The 25966-nt window shown below is 38.1% G+C and overlaps 1 protein-coding gene across 1 annotated transcript in view; it reads left to right on the forward strand.

Moving 5' to 3' along the window:
* PTTG1IP2 (PTTG1IP family member 2) overlaps positions 1–24567 on the forward strand; it is a 34183-nt gene extending 9616 nt beyond the window's left edge. The window contains exons 3-7 of the mRNA XM_044920161.1: positions 6400–6493; positions 7805–7873; positions 11281–11340; positions 13400–13463; positions 23853–24567. Of these exons, the coding sequence (XP_044776096.1) occupies positions 6400–6493; positions 7805–7873; positions 11281–11340; positions 13400–13413 (237 nt within the window). The 3' untranslated portion in view covers positions 13414–13463; positions 23853–24567. The remainder of the gene's footprint in view (positions 1–6399; positions 6494–7804; positions 7874–11280; positions 11341–13399; positions 13464–23852) is intronic.
* Positions 24568–25966: the final 1399 nt, after the last annotated feature.

Consider the following 25966-nt stretch of genomic DNA (forward strand, 5'->3'; position numbering starts at 1 on the left):
TTAGCTATTGTGGACATTGCTGCTATGAACATTGGGGTGCATGTGCCCATTCTTTTCACTACATTTCTATCTTTGGGATAAATACCCAGTAGTGTAATTGCTGGGTCATAGCGTAGCTCTATTTTTAACTTTTGAGGAAACTCCACACTGTTTTCCAAAGTGGCTGTACCAACTTGCATTCCCACCAACAGTGTAAGAGGGCTCCCCTTTCTCCACATCCTCTCCAACATTTGTTGTTTCCTGCCTTGTTAATTTTTGCCATTCTAACTGGAGTAAGGTGGTATCTCAATGTGGTTTTGATTTGAATTTCCCTGATGGCTAATGATGTTGAACATTTTTTTCATGTGTCTTTTAGCCATTCATGTGTCTTCTTTGGAGAAGTGTCTGTTGATGTCTTCTGCCCATTTTTTGACTTGATTATTTGTTTTTTGGGTGTTGAGTTTGAGAAGTTCTTTATAAATCTTGGATACCAGCCCTTTATCTGTAATGTCATTTGCAAATAACTGCAAGATCCATCTTTCATATATGCTCTCTCCCAGCCAAAATGGATTATTTTGAAACAAATAAGGATTTTGATACTGTATCATTTTACTTACAAATACTTATCACTCTCTCCCCCTCTCCCTCTTGCTCTCATTCCGGGTGTGTGTGTGTGTGTGTGTGTGTATGTGTGTATTTATATGTGTATATACATGTGTATATGTATATGTGTATATATATAATAGATACTCTGCTTTAAAATATTACAAGTCCATCATTATACCTAAAAATTAACAACTTTTTTTAAAAGATTTTATTTATTTATTTGACAGAGAGAGAGAGAGAGCAGGAACACAAGCAGGGGGAGTGGGAGAGAGAGAAACAGGCTTCCCGCCGAGCAGGGAGCCCAATGCAGGGCTCGATCCCAGGACCCCGGGATCATGACCTGAGCCGAAGGCAGACACTTAACAACTGAGCCACCCAGGCGCCCCCAAATTAACTTCTTAATATCATCAAGCATCCAGGAAATAACCACATTTCTCTTGTTGTTTCATAATTTTTTTGAAGTTCATTTGAACAAAGTCCATGCATTGCAACTGGCTGATATATCCCTTGAATCTCTTTTTATCTATATGCTCCTTCTCCCTCTTTTTTCTTTATTGTAACTTATTTGTTGTAGAAACTGAATTGTTTGTTCTATTGCATTTCCCACAACCTGGATTTTGCTTTATCCTGTGCTCCGTAATGTGCTCTATCATGTTCCTCTTTCCTATTTTTTGTTCTTGTAAACTGATGATTACATATAGAGGCTTGATCAGCTTCAGTTTAGTTTTTTGGCAGGAATATCTCATGCTGAGGACTTTCATTAGAAAGCAAATAAGTTTGTTGAACATTTTGTGATGTCAGCAGCCTTGATGATCCTTGCCTATACAAATTATTTTATTTCACTGGAGGTTGCAGAAATCACCACTGCTTTAATGTCCTTGCCTTCTCATCTTTAGCTGTGTTGGATCTGCATTCCCTAAACCTGATTGGTCCTTTGGTCTGTTTTTCATTTGTTACACATTATTAGCCTATTGCTGCTGGAGCATATTGCACCAAAGTCTGCATTAATGCAACTACAAATCCATAGTTTCTCATCTCACCTGAGTCCCAAGACTACCCATTTCTTGCCTTTGGTTAGCAACATTCCCTCAAATTTCCCACAGCAGCAATTCCAAAACTTTTTTGCCATCCTTAATGTTCCAATGTAATCTCACATTCCCTCATTCTCAACAGATGGGTTTTTCTCTAATTTTATAGACAAAAGTAGAGCCTCCAGGGGCAAACTTTACTCCCCAAACTGATAAAATTTCTGTCATTTTTCCTCATCCTTATGCATTCTTCTCTTCCTCTTAAAGCAAGAAGAATACTTCCTTCAGTTCCCCTGAATTTCTGTTCTGGATCTTGAACATGTACATTTTTGGATTGTAACTCATAGCATTCAGATTGTTTGCATATTTACCTTCCTCCAATTCTCAATTCCCTGAGGGCAGAGTGCATGTTTTATTCCTCTTTGCATCTCTAACAACCTCACACATTTCCCAGCACATGACAGTTTTTGATAACTATTGATTTGAATTAACACTTGAGCCACTAGAAGGTATTTGAAGTCATTAAATTATATTTAATATACTCTATAATATAAGAAGGTAGAGAATTTTACCTTAAAATATTTATATACATAGCCATTCTGGCAATTCTGGGCATAGGATTATTTGAGTGTCATTTTTAATATATTCCCAGTATCTCATAGAAGCGAACTAAGGGATAATTCCATATGGTCAACACAGAATTAGGGTGTTATCTTTTGCAAAAAGATGGCCTCTGCTGGTACCTGTTGGTACCTCCCAGACTTTCGGTGACAATGCCTGCCACCTCCCAGAGGGAATGCCAAAATTTATAAATGGCAATTCATGAAGCCACCAAGAACATTTGAGTTCTTCTTGCACTATAAAGGACTGGAAGAGATGGCCTGGTATGCCTAGGACTGTCCTATTTTATGGTGGTTCACCACCATTGACTTGGTGAAATTATTGTACTGACTCCTTTTCATTTCCCCAAATATTCTAATTTGAATGGTATATTATATGCTTATTTTTCTAACTGTAAGGGAATCTTCCTCAGATTCCATCTGAAACATTTCCTTGTGATTTAATAGTATATGGCTAGCCTTTTAAGAGTTAGAAAACATTCTTACCAAAAACAATACTACCCCCCAACACATAGCTCATAACACAGCATATGGAAAACATCTTTTTATTGGTCTCTTCTCTTCATAAGAAATAAAATTTCAAAAACCATGCTAAGAAACTTAGTGCTAAGTCTCACCTGGGCTTTCATTGCTGTTGAGAATCATTATGTGTCACTTTGAATCTTTGGAGTGATAGTTTTCAATCATAGTGTTACAATGACAAATCATGTCATAAGTAATTTTTTTTTTGCCAGGGCCAATTAGAAAACCGAGTTTTGCAATTTAGTAGATTCCAGGTTTTCCCCATACTCACATCTTTCTCATTCATTGCATCTTGATATGGATTATTGCTTGGGACAAAAAGGAATAAAGTAACGGCAAACCCAGTGGGTTTTTTTTGGAATCTTCCACAAACTACTTTATCTACTGCACAATTCATAAGAAATGACCACTACTCACATGCTTGTAAAATACGCTTATAAATCCCATTCGTCACATCCCACAAAGATGCCCACCTTGATATTATTTTTTCTGAAGACTTGTGTGTGGTGTGTGTGCATGTGCGTGTGTGTGTGTATGTGTGTGTATTAGGGCCTGGAGTAGGGGAGGTAGATAGGGTCATAGATCCAAATCTGGATATGCCAATGAACACATGGATATCACCGATTTTGTTTTTGTAAAGTGTACATATTGCACCTGCTGATTAAATTGTCACTCTCTAGAAAGCAAAAACAGTGCTTTATATATCTGTGTAACCTCTGCTTTACTTAGTATTTGCCCATAAATAATGAGTAAATGCTCTTTTGATCTTCCCAATGTCCACTACTTTAAAATCTCCCTTTGCACAGTAACAGTTAATATTTTTTGTAAGTATAATATTGCTTGGTTTATACAATGTTAACAAACCACTAAACATTAGTATGCCTTCCCCTTTCTGCATTTATTTTCATTTTAATGATACTTGCTTATAAAAATGTCAATTTTTATGTCCATATATGCTTATTAGAACAGAGTTCTACCCCAAATGAATACTCTAGCTTTCCCATGGAGCAGTATTTACCATCATTTTAAAGTCTTTTAGCTGACTTCTCAGTTGTCACTCTCTTGAGAGTCAGGTTGGCATGGCTTCGTATTTATGTGGGTCATTTTCCTTAGCTACAAGAAAAAAATCCATGTAATTGTCTTAAATTATGCATTACCAATTTAAGGATGTTGAATATAATATGCTGTTCCTCTGGATAATGTGAAGTTCTGCTCTTTGAAGACTTTTTAGACTTAGTTAAGGTGTTAGTCAAATCTTTTTTGTGGTATGTTACAGAAGCCCCCCGCAAACTAATTTAATAAACAGAAATCCAACTCAAACTGATTTTTATTGACTCACAAAAGTGGGAAGTCCAGAGGTGGCCTTGGGATCATGCACAGCTAAATCTCCAAGGATGTTTTTCCCATTTTCTCTCTTTTCATCTTTCAGCTCTGCCTCCCTCTATGTATTGACCTCCTTTTCTCCTATGGCAAATGTGGACATTTTCCATATAGCTCGAAAGAGCCTGGCTCCCAACAGATACGTCCCAACGTCTGTATACAACTTCAAAGAAAATTCTAATTGGCTTTATTTGGGTCTTCTGTCCAGTCCAGCACTAGTTACTGGGCCAGAGGGATGGGCTACCCTGAGTACCACTGACTGGGTTAGATGATTCCAGTAGGATAGAAATGGTGAAGCAAAACTGACTGACAGCTGCAGAACCACTTAGAACTGACGGATGACAGCCACAAAGGAGAGAAGGTGTGGTTACCAGAAGGACAAGGCTGGTGACACAAGCTGAGCAAAAGAGTAAAAACAAAAAACAAAAAACAAAAAAAAACGACCTTAGTCTACTGTATTTCACCCTTCGACTTTTCAGGATGTGAAGATCCTACTTTCCCTACCTCTGCATTTTAAAAAATGTTCCTAGCAAATAATACAAATAACCCTCAACTAAAATTGTCTTTCCCCAAAGTCAGTTAGTTATTGCCCTCTAGCTCTGTCTGGAATCTCAGAGTGGTGTGCATGATGTGTGGATGTTCTGTTGACTGTCCCTGGCCAAGCAGTGAGTTATTGGTCACCAATCTGGCTGCCTTAGGCTCAACCCGTGAAGGAACTCCCTGTTCCATTGTTCTCTGAGCTTCTGTCAGAGAGAGGCACAGGAGAGAATGTCTCCTTTGGGGACTGCACTTCTTTAGGAGCTCACCTGATGTGGACTTGGTTACTGGGGCCTGGGAATCAGCTTAGCACTGAGTAACCACAAGGTCCTGTCTGACAGGTTCAGGTTTTTTTTTTTTTTAAGATTTTATTTATTTGACAGAGAGAGACACAGCGAGAGAGAGAACATAAGCAGGGGGAGTGGGAGAGGGAGAAGCAGGCTCCCCGCGGAGCGGGGAGCCTGATGCGGGGCTCGATCCCAGGACCCTGGGATCATGACCTGAGCCGAAGGCAGACGCTTAACGACTGAGCCACCCAGGCACCCCAGGTACAGGTTTTTCTGTCAATTCATCTCCCATAAAAACCTGCTAGATGGCATGGATTTGATTCCTAGAAACGCTGAGAACTCTTAACCAAGGTGAGAAGTCTCTGGGCTATAATCTGAATCTAGGCTTTGACTTTGCAGTTCTAGTCTTTAAGCAACAGTCCAAGAGGATAGGACCCATTCAACCTAAGTGACTCCATTTGACTCCTGGTCTTGGTTAACATGAGAGAAAAGCTGGCCTTAGATATACCTCCTGCTCTCAGGCAGTGACTAAGGGATGGTTCTTTACTTGGAATGAGTCATTATCTCTGCTGGTCTCAGGATGTTCAGCAGGACGTGATTTGGAGGGGTCTGGGATCAGTCTTATAAGATTGGTTACCAGCACAGAACCAGACTGATTAGGTTAGAATCCAAGCTCCTCTATTCACTAGGTGTGTGACCTTATGTAAGTCATTTGACTCTTCTGTGCCTTATTGTCCTCATCTATAAAGTGGACATAATTTTTCTTAGCTCACAGGGTTATCATAAGGATGAAATGAGTTAATATATAAAAGGGCTTAGAATGATGCCCGTCACATGGTAGGCTCTATTTAAGTGACATTTTTACCACTCTGTCCTCATTTTTTTTTACTCTTCCAGATTCTAGTCTTATCTCCTGCAATGGTTTCCACCTTTGTACCTTCCTTTTGCTTACTTCAGCAGGGGACTTAGAATTCACTTTTCCTATTTTTCACGTGATTATCTCAACACCAATGAGCAGAAGGGAGAAGGGCATGAGGTATGACTGATTGACAGCCCCACAAAGCCCACATGTAACAGAGGAATCCCCAGAGGAAGGAGTGAGTGCTATAGACAAGGGGAATGGGAATGAGTATTGAGGGGTGAGAGAGAGGAGAGAGAGAGAGAGAGAGAAACCCTATCTACTGTAGTTGTTATGAAATCATGTCTCAGGTTTAGTTCTCTAAACATAGAGCCTAAGAAAGGGATTCAGGTGCATGTGATTTCTTGAATGATTGCTCTTTAGCAAAATTCTATGGAATAAGGGACTCAGGACAACAAAGGGACAAGAGCCAAGAAAAGATATGGTCTTGGGATGCCTGGGTGGCTCAGTCAGTTAAGTGTCTGCCTTCAGCTCAAATCATGAGGACATTGCTTTCATTTTTTTTTTCTTTCCAAATATAGTGTTTTTGGTGCAGTGAAGAAGGGGCTTGCAAAAAAATGTGTCTTCCATATTTCGGGTGTCAATTCAGTTCTGTATATTGGTCAAACTGTAGAGGTGAGTTGTCTTTATTTGAATTTTTATGTACTTTTTTTCCAGTTAACTTGCAAATACTATATTTCACTATATTTGGAGGATTATAAATTATTATATTTGCTTTATTAAAAATATAGCAAATCTGTTCATTGATGTTTCCCTGGATACAGGCTGATACTGGTTGTTTCCAACCAGTGTTGGTTCAAGCTAGGTCAACATTCATTCTGATTGGTGAGTACCTTACCATACTAGTTGGCTACTTTAAGTTTCAGCTCTAATGTACTCTAATAATGATAACCATTACCCAGTGAAGGGAGGTGTTTCATGTTGTTTTAAGAACTCCAGGAGTTTCTTATACACTAGTCTTGGGGTGAGGACATACTGAAATATGCCCAGGAACATTACTCTAACTTGCATTTCCTCAACTAATATAATCTATACTGACAGTTGCCATTCAGAACAGTGACTCCCTAGGACTGAACAAATTTTAATCATCTTTATATCCGTAATGTGTTTTTTTGGTATGTTATATGGTACTTACCAAAGCAGGGAAATGTACTAAAACCTTATAATAAGTTTCCAAAAAAAGGCGAAATGAAAGCTTTCCTAGTGAACCCTAACTGTATAAGAAAACCCAATCTAGAATCTATGTTTATTTCTTAATTGAAGTGAAAAAAAAAACCACATGAATTTTGCCCTCAATTCCCTGTTCTTTCAGGTACTATCAGGTATATTTAAATCATAATTGATTGGAACAAAGAGCTTATAAACAAGTAACGGTTCATATATTCAGTATGAATGGGAAGCCAAGTTTCCATTTCATGTTCTGTCCTTGTAGCTTCATTTTACGGATATCCACTGGGGGTGGGGGCTATGGAATCTGCAAATGCTAGAACTCTGCTCTCCCAGCAAGCATTTGTTGTCTCTTTGATAAGGAGCTCCTTAACTCAACAAACCTCCCCCTGCTATCTGCATGCATCTTTACAGAAACGGCAGACTGAGGGATCTGCTCCTTTCTGTTGAGATACTGCCTGGAATGAGTTTAGAGGGAAAATACAGGGAAAAAAATAAGCCAGTGGCCTAATAGTTTACCAATCTGGAGATGAAGGACATTAAATGCTACATCCTTTTAGCAGCTCAGATTCTTTTCTAATATTGGTGATTGTTGTATTAATGGTAGTTTTACTGGAGTATATGATGATGTATGTTATACCGTTTTTCCATAACTTGTTAATTTGTATTTAAGAATCAAACTGCATGATACTAGAAAAGATAAAAATATAAGAAATTATTGCTCTTCTATTAAAATATATTTCTTTTCATGCATTTCAGTTGACATGTTTGGATTCCTGATGCTTCTACTCATCATAATATTAATTGCAGTACTCATTTGGTATTGCTGCATCTTTCACTATTACCTGCAGGAGTATGTTCATTTTCTCCTTAGTAAGAATGCACTTGGGGATAATATCACTGAAGAGAATGCTAAGCTAGTTATCAGGAAATGTTTTACCTTTTTTATGTAATAAAAATAACATATCTATATGATAGGGGAAAAAAACGTTCAGAAGGTAACAGAAGATTATAAAATGAAAAGGAAAATTTAACTTGCCCACCCCCTACTCTACCTCTTACACCTCCTCCCCAGAAGTAATCCTTCTAGTATGATTCTAATGCAGTTCTTCTTTTGGTTACTTCCTATATTTGAACAATATGGTTATGACTCCTTCTCATGATTTATTAACTTCAGATGTTATCTATTGAGTCCCCAGAATGAAATCTGAAAATTTATCTTACACTATCCATAGTCTTCTGTTATTTTGCTCTTAGTGGGTATTACCATTTTGTTATTTTTGAATTTTAACTATCATTTTTCATTCTTGGCTCTTAAGATTTCTAATATTTCTTCTATTGGTTATTGTTTCAACTTGATTGACTTGATTACTTTGAGTAATTGGTTTAGTGCTCTGTCCCTATATACCAAGTCTTCACCCATTATTTAAATAAGAGAATTTGGAACCCTGTACTTCTGTCTATTCTTTCCTCCTTCTATCTCCTAAACTCTGTAAGCTTTCTCACTCATTTGACCTTTTTTTTTTTAAGATTTTATTTATTTATTTGAGAGAGAGAGAACACATGAGAGGGGATAGGGTCAGAGGACGAAGCAGACTCCCTGCCGAGCAGGGAGCCCGATGCGGGACTCGATCCCGGCACTCCGGGATCATGACCTGAGCCGAAGGCAGTCGCTTAACCAACTGAGCCACCCAGGCACCCTGACCTTTTTTTTTTTTTTTAAGATTTCATTTATTTATTTGACAGAGAGAGACACACAGTGAGGGAGGCAACACAAGCAAGGGGGAGTGGGAGAGGGAAAGACAGGCCCCCCGCCGAGCAGGGAGCCCGATGCGGGGCTCGATCCCAGGACCCTGGGACCATGACCCCAGCCGAAGGCAGACACTTAACAACTAAGCCACCCAGGCACCCTCTCACTCATTTGACCTTATCAAGTATATAACGTTTACTTTCTGTTCTGTAACTATATCTTTATATCCTGAAATGCTTACTCTATAGTTTGAATCTAAAATTTTAAAAATAATAAACATAATTTTTAAAATCATGATTGTATAAATATTGCTCAGTAAAGACCAAACTGAAAATAGAAAATGTGATTCTGTGTCATTGGCTATATTACTTGAAAGAGAATTATCTAGTGTCTGATCAAATAGATTCTCTTTCCTTACTCTCCATTTCTCAAAATCATGCTACATTTCATTTTGTTTCATGTTTACATTGTGACTTTCTTATACAGCTTTTGCATTTTCTAGGGTTTTAAATTACCTTCATTATTTCCTGTCAAGAAGGATCGTCATGTATATTTATTCCTATCACTGTGATCATTCATCTTAGTATTTGGAAAAATATTTTCATTTTCATCTTATAGACACTCTTCTAAAAGTCTGAGTTTTTTTCTAATTTATAAAAATTAGTTTCTTTTCAGGGCTCTACTGAGCTAAAATAATTTTTTGGATCCTGTACCTTCCTCTTTTTAGAATTCTTTTTTTTCCCCTTTTACTGGAATATTCCTCAAGCAACTTTTTCAAAAGGAGTTCACAGAAGATATGTAAAGTGTTTCCATAGTTCATACATGTTGAGAAATTTTTCTCCATTTTCCTTTAGCCAGCATTGCATTACTTTCTTTCCTTATATTGTATACCTTTTCCGAGAAAGACCCATAGACAAGATAGAAAGACCCATAAATAAGGTAGGTGCACACTAATAGGCTCATCTGTAAGGAAAATATGCCCTATGAAAAGATAAAGATTAGCCAAATGTCCTGTTTGTTTACCTGAGACCTCCACTTTGTCTAGGACTTCATATTTTTTCTGGCTTTCAGATTTTATATCTTTTCCATATTAACAAACAAGAATAAAAGAAAACGTAAGATGGAAGATCATTTCTTATTCTTTACCTCTAGAACAAAATTATATCCAGAAGGAAGAACCAATAGGGTATATATTACATGTGTGGTAAGAAGTTGTGGCAAATACATTGTACTTTTCTTTTTTATATTTTCTTCCCAGGATTCTGGCATCTTTAAAGTGTCATACCTTTTTTTGTACAGTGCTGAGTAAAGTGGCAAATTATGCCCACAAGAGAGTAGGGACCTGAGCAAACATACATCACTGAAGCTTCTTTTGCATGTAGTTTCAAAGGAAAACCCTGAAGCCTCTCAGCAAATACGGTCCAACAATTGTATTCAGTTCTGGTTAGCTCTGCTATTCACCCACCATCTCGTCCTTTTCAGTTTCCTTTAGAGATCTTCTAGATATTGTTAATTCAATGAACACTGTATACTGTTAGAAGAATTTGTCATATTAAGGACTTATTGCACTCCATAATCCAAAAATCCTGGTTGCATTCCAGAAATATTCATCTTTCATTTAAAAAATACCTTTGAATGACTAATGGAGCATCAAAATATTGATGACTACATTTGATCTAATATTCTTTTTATTCAGCAGATGTGATTTAAAAGTTAAAGCACTTTTAAAAGTTCCAAATGTTAAAGAATATAAATGTTTAACTGCTAATGTACTTAGTGCCTCCTTGACTCTCATCTATATCAGCAAATATTTATTGAGTATTTATTATGCCCTAGGCAGTGTTGTTGTCACTAAAAAAAAGATCACATCCTTACCTTCATGGTGAGAATATACTCTACTAAGGGGACACAGACAAGTCAAACAAGCAATCGTTAATTCTATTGCTAACTTATTGATATTTTCATTGATATTCCACTTATTTTAATTGTGTTTTTCTTAAACACTAAAATCCCCATGGTGGATACATAAAAGGAGAATTTAATTTAATAAACCAATAGTAATAAAAAGTTGCATAAATGCAGTCTAATGTAATGAAATACAGTTGACCCTTGAACAACACAAGTTTGAACTGTGTGAATCCACTTTTATGCAGATGTTTTTCAATTGATACAGTGCCGTACTGTAAATGTATTCTTCCTTATTTTCTTAGTAATGTTTTATTTAGCTTACTTTGTTAGAGTACAGTACATATTACATATAACATGCAAAATATGTGTCAATCAACTATGTTATCAGTGAGGCTCAATAGTAGGTTCTTAGTAGTTAAGTTTGGGGGGGTCAAAAGTGATACATGAATTTTCAGCCATGTGATTAGCACCCCTAATTCCCATGGTGTTCAAGGGTTAACTGTAATTTCAATGATAACCTTGACTATTCTGAACATAAACCTCTTTAATTCTAAGTTCATCGTCATTTTGAACAGAGCTCAAGTCTGTGTTGCTGGAAGACCACGCACAGTTTATATTCACCGTGGGCCTACTGCTGGCAAGTGTTTTCATTTACTCGATGGGATGTCGCAGACCCTCAGTAACCCCCAGATGGAAGTCTTGCCCTTACTTTTTTTTAGGCATCAAAATTAAAGTGTGGGTAGAAAACACAATAGCAGATTTCTTTGTTCTAATTTCTTTTTTTTTTTTAAAGATTTTATTTATTTATTTTATGAGAGAGAGAATGAGAGACAGAGAGCACGAGAGGGAAGAGGGTCAGAGGGAGAAGCAGACCCCCCGCTGAGCAGGGAGCCCGATGTGGGACTCGATCCCAGGACTCCAGGATCACGACCTGAGCCGAAGGCAGTCGCTTAACCAACTGAGCCACCCAGGCGCCCTCTTTGTTCTAATTTCTAAGACACATTCTTATGACCTCAGTAGTTAGTCTAGGATGGGTAAAGCCACAATGTTGATAGAGAAGAGGTAAAAATTTCCAATCCAAATGGGATATTAATAGATTTCCCAGTTCCCCCAACTCCCACTCCACAAAAGCAATTCAACAAAAGATGACCTTTGCCTTGAGGAATTAATTTACTTCATCCTACCTAGTTGGCTGACCCTCTATCCACTCTTCTCAACTTGATTATTTAAACTTTCCCTTACTTACAAAATTCAAATCTTGGCTTCCTTCAGCTCACCATGCATAGCTCCTGGGCAGGTCCTCCGACTCCCCTGCTACCCAGGCCTGGATCCTAGAACCCCAACTGGAGTCAGAACTGTACCCTCCCCACCTCCTTTCACCTGGGTAATTGGACCATAAAAAATTTTAGGTCAGAATATGGCTGAGGAAAGTGTTTTATAACTGAAATAGGACAACTACAAAGTGCTTCATAATTACTATTTAAAATAACTTTGGGGGGCATCCAGGTTTTTGTGCTGTTCTGGCCCTGTAGGACACAATACTAAATCTGAACAAGAAGCAGGGTGAACCTTGTAGGGGTAAGGATGAAAGGCCAAACACATACACATTCCATTGCCAACTCCTAGATCTTCTTACGTAAAAATTGTTTGTTTTTTTTTTGTAAACAGGATCGTGAGGTGTTCCAAAAAGCTATTTGAGTTGGGGAGCTGAAGTTCAGGGTGATTGCTGTTTCCTGGGGTTGAAATCAAACCGGAGGACTGCAGAGAATAGTTCTGTGTTTCAGTTTTTCTCCCTCCATTTAAAACTTCACAGCAAACTGGGCTAGGAGAAAAGCTTTGAAAAGAGCACAGGGTTGGGTTTTTATTTATTTTGGTAGAAACAGTTATCTATTCACAGATTGAGAACAATTAGTGACACTAGATTCATTGTAGGGACTACAATGAAATCAAATTAACAAGGCAGGATTATTTTCCGCCCAAGTGAATAAACTGCAAACCCCGGGGGGGAATGCTTGTATTAAAGCGTTGAGTAAAGGAGACAGGATTCTTCAAAAGGAATTGAAGATGGAAAAATGGGAGATAGTGGTGTCATAGAGATCAAAAAAGGAGGGTGTGAATATGGAGGGAGAGAGATTCATGGGTGTTCTTTGGATTTACAAATTGGGGAGTTACTGGTAACCTATTTGCAGGTGATAGTCTAATGAGCATTTATTTATTTGAGACATAGAATAAGTGGACTTCTGATTTATGGAAGAGGAAAGTAAGTAACCTTATACACTTTGTATTATTTGACCATGATGCTCCTCACCCACATTTGTTTTCCAGGAGTGATGGTAATATCCCCCCCACTTAGTCCTTGGTCTATACTTCTCTAGCAAGTGAATTCAGAAGATGATTTGCTGGGATTATGGATTCATTGAGTATCCACAGGTTTTCTGTCACTGGAGACAACTAGTCTTGTGGTCACCACAAAATATTTGACCTTTTCCTCTGTGTTAAATTCATACCCAAGCCGGTTAAGACCTTAAGTCTCTTGGAGCCCTAAATGTTAAAATCACAGTAATGTTAAAATCTCAGAGTAGAGATCATATTGTTATTTACAAATATTTTGTGTTTAGCATTTTAAAAATTAGGTAAGTCATCATTGACTTTTCAGAAAGACTTTGTAAAGGTAAATTGATTTTCTTTTTTCATAGGATATGATGAATAGATAACTGGAAAAGATAGATTTCCAGAGAGAGAAAGATGGTTTCTGCAATGGTAAGCTTCCCAGTTGTATTGTATGAATTGTCGGCATGCCTTTTCCCTCCTCCTATTAAGCAACTTTTAAGAAATGTAATCAGAGTTAATTAAGAAAGTAAGTTGAAACCAAATCTGTAAAATGTAAATGATTTTCAGTGCCTGAAAACATGTAGTAGAAGGCAGCAGAAAAAGGAGATATAACAGCTCCTCAGTCAGGCTGCCTTAGTTGAAATCTGGGCTTCATTGACTAAGTATGTCATATTGGACAACTAACTAAATCTGTCTCTGCTTTAGTTTACCCATTTGTTAATATTAGCTAATAATAGTGACTAAATCATTGGGTAGCTCTGAGGACAAAATGAGATTTTACAGGTAAAATTTTTAGAATTTTCCCCGACATTGTTACTACTGTTACCACCAGTGTTCCTAGAGTAGTCACCGAATCTTGGCACTTACATCTCAGGGTATAAAGGTCATCCTGCCCAAACCCTCATCCAGTGCTAGGACCCTCTTATCAACATCTCCAGCCTGTTGGATGATGAACAGCTTGCGACTGTCACTTGGATGGAAACAGTTACTAATTTGGCTTGGTGTGTGTGTGTGTGTGCCGCATGCGAAGTAATTCATGAATTTACAATGATTTCCTCTTGATTTTCTTTCACCTTAGTTTTCCCCTCCTCTCCCTTTCCCTCCCTGCCCTTCCCCTTCCTTCTCTTGTCTTTCTTCCTTTTCCCCTTTCTTCTTTTTCTCTTTTTTTTCTTTCCTTCCTTCCTCCCTTCCTTCCTTCCATCCAGAAGCAGACTCATCAAAGAGGAACTTGATGATAATAGGATTGTTTTAAAATGTTTTATGTCTTCTCATGCTGTGTTGTTGTCTAACTTTTGTATCAGAACATTTGACTTTGAATCAAAATGCTATTGCAGGGTGGGGGATTATTGCAGAAGAGCTTTCACTATACAGTTGACCCTATGATAATCATATAAAGACTTTAAGCGCATAATATAAAAGGCAATATTTAATGCTTTTTGGTTAGATATTGTGTTAAAAATAAAACAGTGAAACATTTAAAAAATTAGACCTGATATTCTAGTGTAAAACTTCTTTATGGCAACACCTTAAAATCTTAGAATAAGACATTGAAAACATACTAGCACAAATTATAGAACTACTTACAGATTCTTTTTCATATCGAATTAGTAGACTTAAAGAAAAGATAGTGAATTCTATTGAGAGAAGAGGAATTGACCAGGCTTGTTAGGACACAGGACTGTGAGGAGAGAGACAGAAAGAGTAAGACTGGGACTGGGGAAGCTTTCGTTTGGGTGATGAGAAAGCATTTGAAGAAAGCAGCTGTCTTAAACTGGGTTCCCTGGTAAATAGGTTCCAAGGCAGAGATTGGCCTACAGGGCTTTACTGGGGAATGCTTGTAGGAATAACACTTGTAAGAGAGATAAACAGACTTGGGCAGGGGGAAGAGTTGAATCGTCATACGGTCACTACCTGGGACACTCTTAAGGTGAGCTCTGGAACCTGGATGGTGTCCCTAATTGAGGCACAGGAGCCCAAACCCCAAATCAACCATCCTTAGATGTGGGACGCTCTCTAAAAGGAGGCTTAGGGGCACCTGGGTGGCTCAGCCATTAAGTGTCTGCCTTCGGCTCAGGTCATGGTCCCGGGGTCCTGGGATCGAGCCCTGCATCAGGTTCCCTGCTCTGCGGGAAGCCTGCTTCTCCCTCTCCCACTCTCCCTGCTTGTGTTCCTTCTCTCGCTGTTTCTCTCTCTGTCAAATAAATAAATAAAATCTTTAGGGTGGCTCAGTTGGTTAAATAAAATCTTTAAAAAATAAATAAATAAATAAAAGGAGGCTTAATATGGAGTGAAGCGACTCCCTTTGAAGGCAATTCCCAAAAAGAGCCTGGCAGCTGGAAGAATGAGTGCCTGATCCTGAAACGGTGGGCTGGGCAGTGCACAGTAGCATCTACCACAGCAGTTGTCATTGGTTTGGGGGAATACTAAGAATAGTGATGCTGGGAAGACAGGATTTTGAAGTGTTCTACTGCTCATTAAGGGCACAATCCTCCTTCACCACTTAAATGCTTTCTATACAACCTCAGTAAATATTTACATTTCTTTTAATTCTATCTTTCCATTGTTATTGAATTGATGATGGTGATGATGGGGAGGATGATTTGACCCAATGCAGAGATTGGGTCGATGTGACCAGCTTTATTTTCAGGTTAAATAAATTTTGGAATGGGATTAATTGTGATAGTGACTGAGAAGGGCAAGATACGTAAACTGATGATGGTAGGTTTACTCGAAAAAGAAGGTAATTGAAAAATGGGATGTCTTGAGGAAGTAGAAGCAAACAGATCTAAAGGGACCGGAACTGGGGGAGTAGATTGTGGCCAGAGAGTATAATCTCCTTCTAGAACATTGAGAGATGCAACAGTTTAGAAGACAGACTAGCAAACATTTTCTATAAAGGGCCAGATAGTAAATATTTTAGGCTTTTGGGGTCTTCTCCTCAGCTTTGCTGTCATTGTGCAAAATCAGCCATAGACAATACATAAATATGTATTGTCATAACTATGTCCCAATAAAACTTTATTTACAAAAACATGCAGAGGGCCAGATTTGGTCTGAGCCATCGTTTGTGGACCCCTGGTTTAGATGGCAAAAAAAGACCGCTGAATGGCTGTGTTTGACTAACTTGTTACACTGATTTGTGACTATATATATATATATATATTTTTTTTTTTTGAGAGAGAGAGAGTGTGTACACACTAGCAGGAGAAGGGGGAGAGGGAGAGAGAGAGAATCTTTAGCGGGCTCCACGCTTAATGTGGAGACCAACAGGGGCTCTATTTCACAACCCTGAGATGAGATCATGACCTGAGCCAAAAATCAAGAGTCAGATGCTTAAATGACTGAACCACCCATGCACCACTGTGACAGTTTTTTTTAAAGATACCAAATAAAATAGCCAAAGGAAGATACAAAGAGAAAGCTAGAATAAAGTAGCCACATGTAACTCATAACCCCATCCCTTCTGTCACACGCTTGATTATGCACAGCCTTTCACTTTATGATTTCCTAAGTTCTTCATGCTTCACATTTATATGCTTACTTTGGAAATAATCAGTTTTTGAGATAGAAGCAATGATTAATCCAACCAACATGTGCCACCCTGATAAATCCAAATGGGTTTCAACAAACGCATCATAAGAAGTAGCTAATCTCATGATAAGAAATGTAGCAGCAACCCAAAGGAATAGATTAGACTTCAGGAATACACGTGACAGGGAAGGGATCTTTCCACTTAATTTGTGTGATTTTTGACAAATCTTTTACCCTCCTACACTTTATTATGCAGCTATCTGATAAAAACACATTTGGTACTTTTCCAGAGTTTTGAAATCTACGTGACACATTTTAAACTCATTTGAAAATGATGTTCAATGCCTTTTTGGAATAAGGCAGTATTTTTCACATCTAAGTAGCCACCCAGCCAAATCCACAAACAGGGATGTTATTAAGGAAAGCCTTTGTTGGACTGTAGGGGAGAAGAGATGATCCTAACAATCACAATTGTACAGCCAGTAGAGATTTGCTTCAGAATTTCATTCACTCTTATGATTTCGGTGCCCAAGTAATTAAAAACGGGAATCAGAAGGCTTTATGTCTCTTAGCTGTCTTTTGGGAAACATATGCTGTTGAATTACGTATTAGGCATACCAGAGCCTAATGAGCAAATTGTGACTGATAATCAAGGAGAAAGTCTTAACCTGGGTGTCCTTCTGGTGGAGGAGAGGGGCAGTTAAAAGACTGAGGGTGAGTGGCAGAATGACAATAGCTTTGTTAACCTGACTCTGTAGATTAGATGATCATTGCCTGAAATGCCAGCGTCTGGTTGGCTGTAAGAAAATGCCTTTTTCTCCTTTCACTCACCAGTTTTTCTCCCTCCATTTAAATGGTAATTACGCATTTGTAATGCATTGCAAGTGTGTCTAGTTTTACTCAGAATCCTCCGGGAGGGGCGCCTGGGTGGCTCAGTCGTTAAGCGTCTGCCTTCAGCTCAGGTCGTGATCCCAGGGTCCTGGGATCAAGCCCCACATCGGGCTCCCTGCTCAGTGGGAAGCCTGCTTCTCCCTCTCCCACTCCCCCTGCTTGTGTTCCCTCTCTTGCTGTGTCTCTCTCTGTCAAATAAATAAATAAAATCTTAAAAAAAAAAAAAAAGCATCCTCCGGGAGCTCTAGAAACTAGTACTTTTATAACGACGGATACTTTTTTGGAGTTATTTCTTTGCTTGGAATGATTTTGTTTTTATTAATTTTCAACATTCACCTGCATTTTCCCCCTTCAAAACCAATAGGATTTTCCCAATCGAATAGTAGCATTGGCAAAATTGAATAATGACATTCAAGTCATGTAACATTAAATAATATCTGTATTTTAAGTATCTTTTAATTATCTTGGTAGTTACTGCATGCATGTTAATTTGGTATTGAGTATTGTTTTCTCATAAATAAGTCAGGCAATTTCTAGTAAAATCACCATCCCCTAATTTTTCCTTTTCAAAATTATATTCTTGTATTCCTTTAAAATCTAATGGTTAATTCTGATACTGCATATTTCCTTTTCCCTCTCTTCTCTCTGTGCATGGCATTTAGTTCAGATTCATTTTGGCATTTATATCAGTACCCACTTATTTCTTTAGGTGTAGTATTTTATCTTGACCTTCCAAGCTGAATGCAATAGAAGTACCAGGCAAAACATAATGATCTGGAGAAATTAATAAAGACAGTACTAAATATAGATCCCTCAGCATGTTCCTGACCTAGTGTTATTTACATAAGCAATCATTTTCTATCAATAACTTATCTTTCTGATGTCAAGATCATTTTAATGTAAAACTCCATCAAATTCTTGGAAGAACAAGCTTTTTTTTTTTTGGACAAGTTATTTATAGGGTTATGTAAGATTGTGTAGTCAATATATAAAGAAAAAAGTTGACAAAATGTAATGCAGGAGGGCGCCTGGGTGGCTCAGTTGGTTAAGCGACTGCCTTCGGCTCAGGTCATGATCCTGGAGTCCCGGGATCGAGTCCCGGGATCGAGTCCCGCATCCGGCTCCCTGCTCAGCAGGGGGTCTGCTTCTCCCTCTGCCCTCTTCCCTCTCGTGCTCTCTGTTTCTCATTCTCTCTGTCTCAAATAAATAAATAAAATCTTTAAAAAAAAATGTAATGCAGGAGTAACATTTTTTCTATAAATGTATACAGTGATGGTTCTATCAAAAGGATATCTAAATGAAATAGAACCACATAAATGAAACCCTGTGACTAATAAAATAATAATTATTATTATAATCAGAAAGGCAGTAGTATTTTTTTTTTTCTTAAGGGACTCCTCCTAAAATATGACAAGTGCTTTTTTTGGTTGGTGGGGGCAGGGGAGTTAAGCAGTCAGGTTTAAAAGTTGCATCTGGAATTTATTAGCTGTGAGATCTAAGGTAAATAGCTTAACATCGCTGAGCTTTGATTTCTTTATGCATATAGAAATAATAATAATCATTTTGCAAAGAAGCTTAGGAATAATGTAGGAAAGCTCCTGGAGGATAATATCTAATCAACAAATGCTAGCTCTTGAGCAGGGGAAAGAGCCAGACAACATACCACCATCAAGTAGAAAGAGTCCAATCCCCAAACCAGCAAGCTCCTGGGTTCTGTTCTCTGCCCATCACCTGTTAGCTAGTTAATACTGAGCAAATTATTTAAATACTAAGTCTTCCTATCTAAAAGGGAAATAATAAAACTATGAAAGTTGTGTGAGAAGTAACTTAAATACTGTATGTAAAGCACTTTTTTATAGTACCTGGCACCTAGTAAGTACTCAATAAAGGGTTCTATTATTGCATATTATAAGCCTATAATGTCACTATAGTTCTGTAGGCACTTGGGAACATGTAAAGGAACCTTAGAGGGTAACTTGAGACACTTTAAAATCTTTTAAGGAAGATAAGACCTTGAGATAAGTATAAGTTTCTGTAGTATAAAATATAGTAGGTTCCATAATGGGGGTCCATAGGTACCTGAGAGATGAGTTAAAGTCTAGAGAACCTGTGTTTGCAGGATCAAGTAGTACTACATGGTGGCCATTGTTGCATCTCAGCTGAGTTTGAGGGTGGGCAGCATATTTACAGGCAGAGATTGGAGCTTGTTAGGGGGAGAATGTTTGGAAGAGGAAGCAGAATGTGCAATAAAGGTCACGAAAGTGAAAAAGCACAGATTATATGTGAGTTTTGGTTAGAAGGAGGAGGTTTTTATGTTGAATTTGTGGTAATAGCAAGTTTCTAATGCATGTAGACACTCCAGAGTTGAGAGCATGGTTGCGGAGAGCATCTGCCTGGCTCAGTCGGAGGAGCCCACGACTTTTGATCTCGGGTCGTGAGTTCGAGCCCCACGTTGGGTGTAGAGATTACTTAAATAAATAAAACTTAAAAAAAAAAAAAAAAGGACGGAGAGTTGGGAGCATGGGTGTGGCATGGAGGAAATTTGAGCTGGAGACCTAAATGAGGAAACAGTGTATATGTAGCCACGGGTGTGGGTGAAAATACTGTGGTGTGTGTCAAGAGAAGAACAGAAGGTCAAGGATGGCTCCTTCAGGATGGCCTTAATCTAGGATGTGGCAAGAAGATGGAGGAGCAACTCACACAGTGAGCAAACCAGGAGGTAGTAATGCTAAGGTGTAGAATAAGGGCAGTCAGAAGCACCACACACATGCCACAGGCAAGAGGTCTCCATACACATAGTCTGTTTTGTAAACTGCAGTCATGTTTTTATACTATTAAGATGTTTCAGGATACTGAATAGCACTTTGCTAAGTACTAGGCACTATGGTAGCTGAAAATAGATTATAGCTTTCTAAAGTGCCTTAAATTTCAGGATACATTTTCTGTCCTATGGGAAGGGCCATGCACAATAAATGGTTTATCTGACAGGATACAGGTTGCCTGGAGCATCATGTAGAATCTGAGCAATGCGCAGGCTCAGTGGGAAAGAACACTGAGATCTATTAGCAATATCTCCACTCTGAAAGGGGTAGGGAATACTGTTTCTAAGTTGGTCTTCTCTTGATTAGATGCTTTCTAAGGTATTGTGAAAACTCTAAATTTCTATGGTTCTCAGAACCCCATTTATCATACACATCAACTAAAAAAAATTAAAAAAGCAAATGACTCTTCATGATTTTGTAGCCCAGTTTTCCAGTGCTAGGACTTGTAAAATGAAGCTGGATGTTGGGCTTTCTAGAGTGAATAAATGAAATGAAAAAAAATTATGTGCATTCAGCAGAATATATAAGGGAGAATGACTGCACACCTTCAACTCAGCTTTTAACTACTTAATGCAAGTGTGGAGTGTGTATGTGTGCCTGTGTGTGTCTGTGTGTATTTAGTTGTTTGGGACTTTAGATAAATGTTCTACTGGGAGTACAGTGGGACTATGTAAAGGGAATTGAAAGTAATTGCTTTTTACTGTAAGATGAAAAAAGGTTATTTAAATTTCTCCAGTCAAGGACTTTGATTATAGAAAACCACAGGCGGGGAACATAAAGAGCAAACGCTGAGTTGAATTATTCGCTGAGGGGAATTTATGGTAACCACATTAATAAAGTTTTAGATGAGACTCTCCACTGTTCTATGTGAATAACTGATGTAGAGAAACTTCTATTTTATAAGGACTCCTTATCAAAGAAATTTACCGTCTTTTTTAATGACTCACTAGGTTAATTTTATTTTTTAATAACCCCAATACAGAATAGATTGATTCATTTTATTTTTTCTTAATTAAAACATTTTTAAAAAATTTTTTTAAAGATTTTATTTATTTATTTGAGAGAGAGAGTGCAAGTGAGAGAGCACAAGCCGGAGGAGCAGCAGAGGGGAGGGAGAAGCAGACTCCCCACTGAGCAGGTGCGGGCCTTGATCCAAGATCATGACCTGAGCCGAAGGCAGCGGCCCAACCAACTGAGCCACCAGGCGCCCCCAAAACATTTTGTATTGAAGTATAGTTGACAAGCAATGTGCTATTAGTTTCAGGTGTACCACGCAGTGATTTGATGACTCTATACATTATGCTGTGCTCACCAAAAGGGTAGCCTCCGTCTGTCATCATACAAGGCTATTACAGGAACATTGACTCTGTTCCCTATGCTGTGCCTTTCATCCCTAAAATTTACTGTTCTCAGTCTTAAAAAGGTTGTCCATAAACACTCTTGGAAAATACCATTATAATTTAAATACCTACTAGAATTAATTTTAAAATGATTTGCTTTGCAGAATTCTAGTGCTCTATAGCCTCTTGTATTTCTTCTAACCTATTTACTGTGTCGTAAGACTATACCAATCATTTCATCCCTGTGTCAGAATATAAACCCCTTGACGGCAAGGGCACTATTTTATCACCAAACCATTGCTGTCACTTGTGTGTAGCGCCCAGCTGCTCTCTAGCCCTCTCTGACTTTTCCTCGTGTTCGCTGCTATTTTCAACCCCTCTGACAAAAGTGTAAGACATGGTGCCTGCCCTCAAAAAACTTAAAATCCAGTTGCTGAGAGAATAACCACCAGAAATAGATAATGAAGTGGGGAGATAACCAAAAACTTAGAGAATAGGTCCGAAGTAATTATTATCTTAAAATCTTAATTATATTTTCATTCCTTTTTTGACAACAGATAAATTCTCGGTGATAAGGCAAGGGCTTTCCCTATTTGGGCTCAAGAGATGGGACAACATGTAAAAACTCTACTATCTCTATCTCCTGTGCACACTTATTATATCTTTTCCTTGTATCTTTGTTCTATTTTCTTTCTGATAAGGGCCTCTTACACCAATTCCTGGTACACATTTATCAAAACTCTAACTTTTTTTCAAATCTCACCTTAATGTCACCTTCAACCAAATTTTCCTGGTCTCCCTTCAGCAGATGTTACCTTTCCCCTTAGAATCCCTTTCCCTTTGCCCCCATCCCACCCCACGCTCCGCTCACGCTCACATGTGCATTCTCTCTCTCTCTCAAATAAATAAATAAAATCTTTAAAAAAAAAGAAATGAAGAAACTCTGAGGATCTAATATATGGCATGGTGATTATAGCTAATAATACTGTATTATATACTTGAAAGTTGCTAAGAGAGTAGAACTAAAATGTTCTCACACAAAAAAGAAATGCTAATTATGTGAGCTGATGGAGGTGTTAGCTAAGGCTCTGGTGGTAATCATTTTGCAATATATAAGTATCAAGTCAACACACTGCACACCTTAAATTTACACAACGTTGTATGTTGATTATATCTCAGTAAAGCTGGGAAAAGAAAGAAAGACAATGATCCCAGTGTAGATACAAAAAAAGTGAGGAGCAAAGGAATATAATTCTGTTGCTTGGAAGAAAAGATGGGACTGGAATTTGAGGGGGGGGGGGGGGGGGGGGGGGGAACCGGCTGGGGAAAAAAGGGAGGGCCCCCTTGAGGGAGTGGGGTTTAAGCAAAGACCAAAATATGATAGGGAGTTAGCCAGGAGCAAGGTAGGGGGAAGGAACATTACCAGGTGGAGACTGGGATGAGACAGAGATTGCCGTTTTGGAGAAACTGAAGTTCAGCCTGGCTGGAGTGAGCAAGGATCGGATAGTGTGGGCATTTATAGGCCATTAGAAGGAGTTTGGGTTGCACTAGACTTGACTGAGAGGGTGTGATTCTCAGCTGGGTTTAATAAGCCTATGTTAAATGTAGGGGAGTAGGTATTTGAGATGGAAGAGCAAAGTCATGGGATTGTGACTAAGAATGGTGTCAGGGAAGGCAAGAAATAGTCTGAAGAGGAGCTGATTGGTGCGTATGAGAAGCTTCTCTTTGGGAGGGCATCATACTATATATAGCGCAGCGACGGCCTTACAGTAGCCAACTTTGACGGGCTCTTTCTCAGAGCAGACAAAATGTCAACCTGACGTGGTGACCTTTTGGAAGAGATGGTTTCTTTTCTGAGCAGTTGAACTTTTTCGGGGAATATTTGTGCTGAGTGAGCTCTCTGACCTTCGGGCAGGGTGCATAAATGCTATCCTTCACGAACATTCAACTCTTTTCCTTTCATGTCAGCAGAAGGAAAGAAATCATTTATGTTAGTTTTGGTAACTGAAGGCTTTTCATTTCCAATTTACCCCCGTGTGTGTGACTAACTTGAGCTGATAGTCATTATTAGCCATGCACAGCTTTTCAGTGGTTGGACCATGAGTTGGAAAGCATTACGTTTCTGTGAAAATTGGTGTAAAGGCCTTGAATTTAAGCTTTCTAGTCTAAACATGAAACCTGAGAGTTTACATTGTATTACATTTTCCGTAATGACTGTGTCCTTTTTCTTTCAGGCTTCCTTCAGGATTTTAATCATCCTTACAGCCTCTTTGAAAATGATTGAACTTTCAAATTCCCTTAAGTTAAAATTTTAAATTCTATTGAAAATTTTTGTAGAGTATTTCATTACTTTTACATTATGACTTGTTCAGTAATTTGAGATCATAAGGGTTGAAAAAGCTCTTGAGACAAGATTTTATGGTGAATTCAAAAACCTTTTAAAAACTTCTAAATAATCTCCTTCCTAGCTAGTTTTACGATCTTAATGTTCTTTCCTTGGAACATAAAGTGGTATAAATATAGAATGTTCAAACATCCAACATGTAAATTTAAATATGGCATAGGGATTAGAGGCTACACCCAAGATTACGTATGACATTGTTGTTTTCTAATCAGTGTTACCAGACAATAAACACTCAAATTCTAATTTTGTTTATATTTATTATTACCAAAAAAACCCTGCTCCACTATTCAAAATCTTCCCTGGAATAGCAAATCTGAGGTAATATTTGGTATCATTAGTATCTGTGTTGATGACACTTTGGGCGGATTAATGACAACATATTTTTAATGCTGTAGATACTTTAAAAGAGGTGAAGACTCTTAACCTCTTAATTTAAGGAAAATACTAGAGGATTTTTTTAATAGAGCAAAATTATGCCAGACTACCAATACCAGGTAGTTTTTTCATTAAAATTCAGTAATGTTTTGATACATTAATTAATAAGTGTGTTTCACCAACTTTTTTTTTAACTTCTGCCTTTTAGGCAAAATTTGGAAGATGAAGCATAAACTTATATGTGATATTGTTGCTATTTGCCGTACTTTGATATAAAACTAATGTGGCTTTAGTTAAATTTGACAGGGGAGGGAGGATCATCTGATACCAAAAATTGTGAAGAAAATGATCCATTGTCATAATGAGGATGAATAAAGCTTGATTCTATATATTTAGACTCCCCCCCCCCCCCCTGCCCAAGATATCAAGACTGGAATTACTAGAGCTAGGAGAAACCAAATTTGTCTAAGTTGAGGTGGCCATAACATACAGCAAGACACATCTTGCACTGGATCAAAGATTGATTTCTATGTTTGGCAGAAAATTTGACTTTGGTTGAAGAACTGAAGCAGCAATATAGAAATAAGTAATTTGTCTTGTTCCACCAAAACCCAAGAACTTCCTCTGTCTTTTCCCCCATGAAGTGATAGACCATCTAGTCAATCGAGGCTCTCTCCTGTCTGCCTCAGGTAATGTCTTTCCACTTCAGCTCATTTCCTGGACTTTGTCCTTATTTTATTTTCTCCTCAGCTTTATTGAGGTATAATTGACAGGTAAAATCATATATATTTAAAGTGACAATTTGACATACATATACATTGTAAAATTATTACCACAATCAGTTTAGTTAATACATCCATCACCTCACATAGTTACCTTTGTGTGTGTGATAAGAATGTTTAAGACTACTCTCATAGCAAAGTTCAAGTATGAAATACAATATTATTAACTATACTCACCATCACTCATCACATCTCCAGAATTTATTCATCTTATGACTAAAAGCTTGCACCCTTTGACCATTTTCTCTCCATTTCCTCCACCTGCTAGCCTGGTAACCACCACTTTATTCTCTGTTTCTGTGCATTTGGCCTTTTTTTTTTTTTCCAGAGCCCACTTGTGAGATAATATAGTAGTTGGTACTTCTCTGGCAGGTTAATTTCACTTAGCATAGTATCTTCCATGTTCACCCACATAGTTGCAAATAGCAAGATTTTCTTCTTTCTTATGGCTGAATAATACTCCATTGTTACACACACACACACACACACACACACACACACACACACCCCTTAGGGTGAATACTGAACCTCACTGTGAAAAGAATACATAGTCCTATAGAACTCTCAGTTTGCCTTTATGGGTTTTTTTGGTAATATGTTTTTCAGTAGCTTTCTCTGGGCTTATATATGCAATGCGAACCCAATCAGCCTCATTCTTCAGTTGTAAACGCATTGCTGGTTCTAAGATAGCAGACAGATGGGGCCCAGGAAATGCAAGTTTTATTAAACTTGTTACAGACGGAAGCTTTATGCTCATAATTCTAGGTAAAGGTGTAGAAAAATTTTG

This window comes from Neomonachus schauinslandi, chromosome 12 (genome assembly GCF_002201575.2).
Source record: "Neomonachus schauinslandi chromosome 12, ASM220157v2, whole genome shotgun sequence".
NCBI classification, from domain to species: domain Eukaryota; kingdom Metazoa; phylum Chordata; class Mammalia; order Carnivora; family Phocidae; genus Neomonachus; species Neomonachus schauinslandi.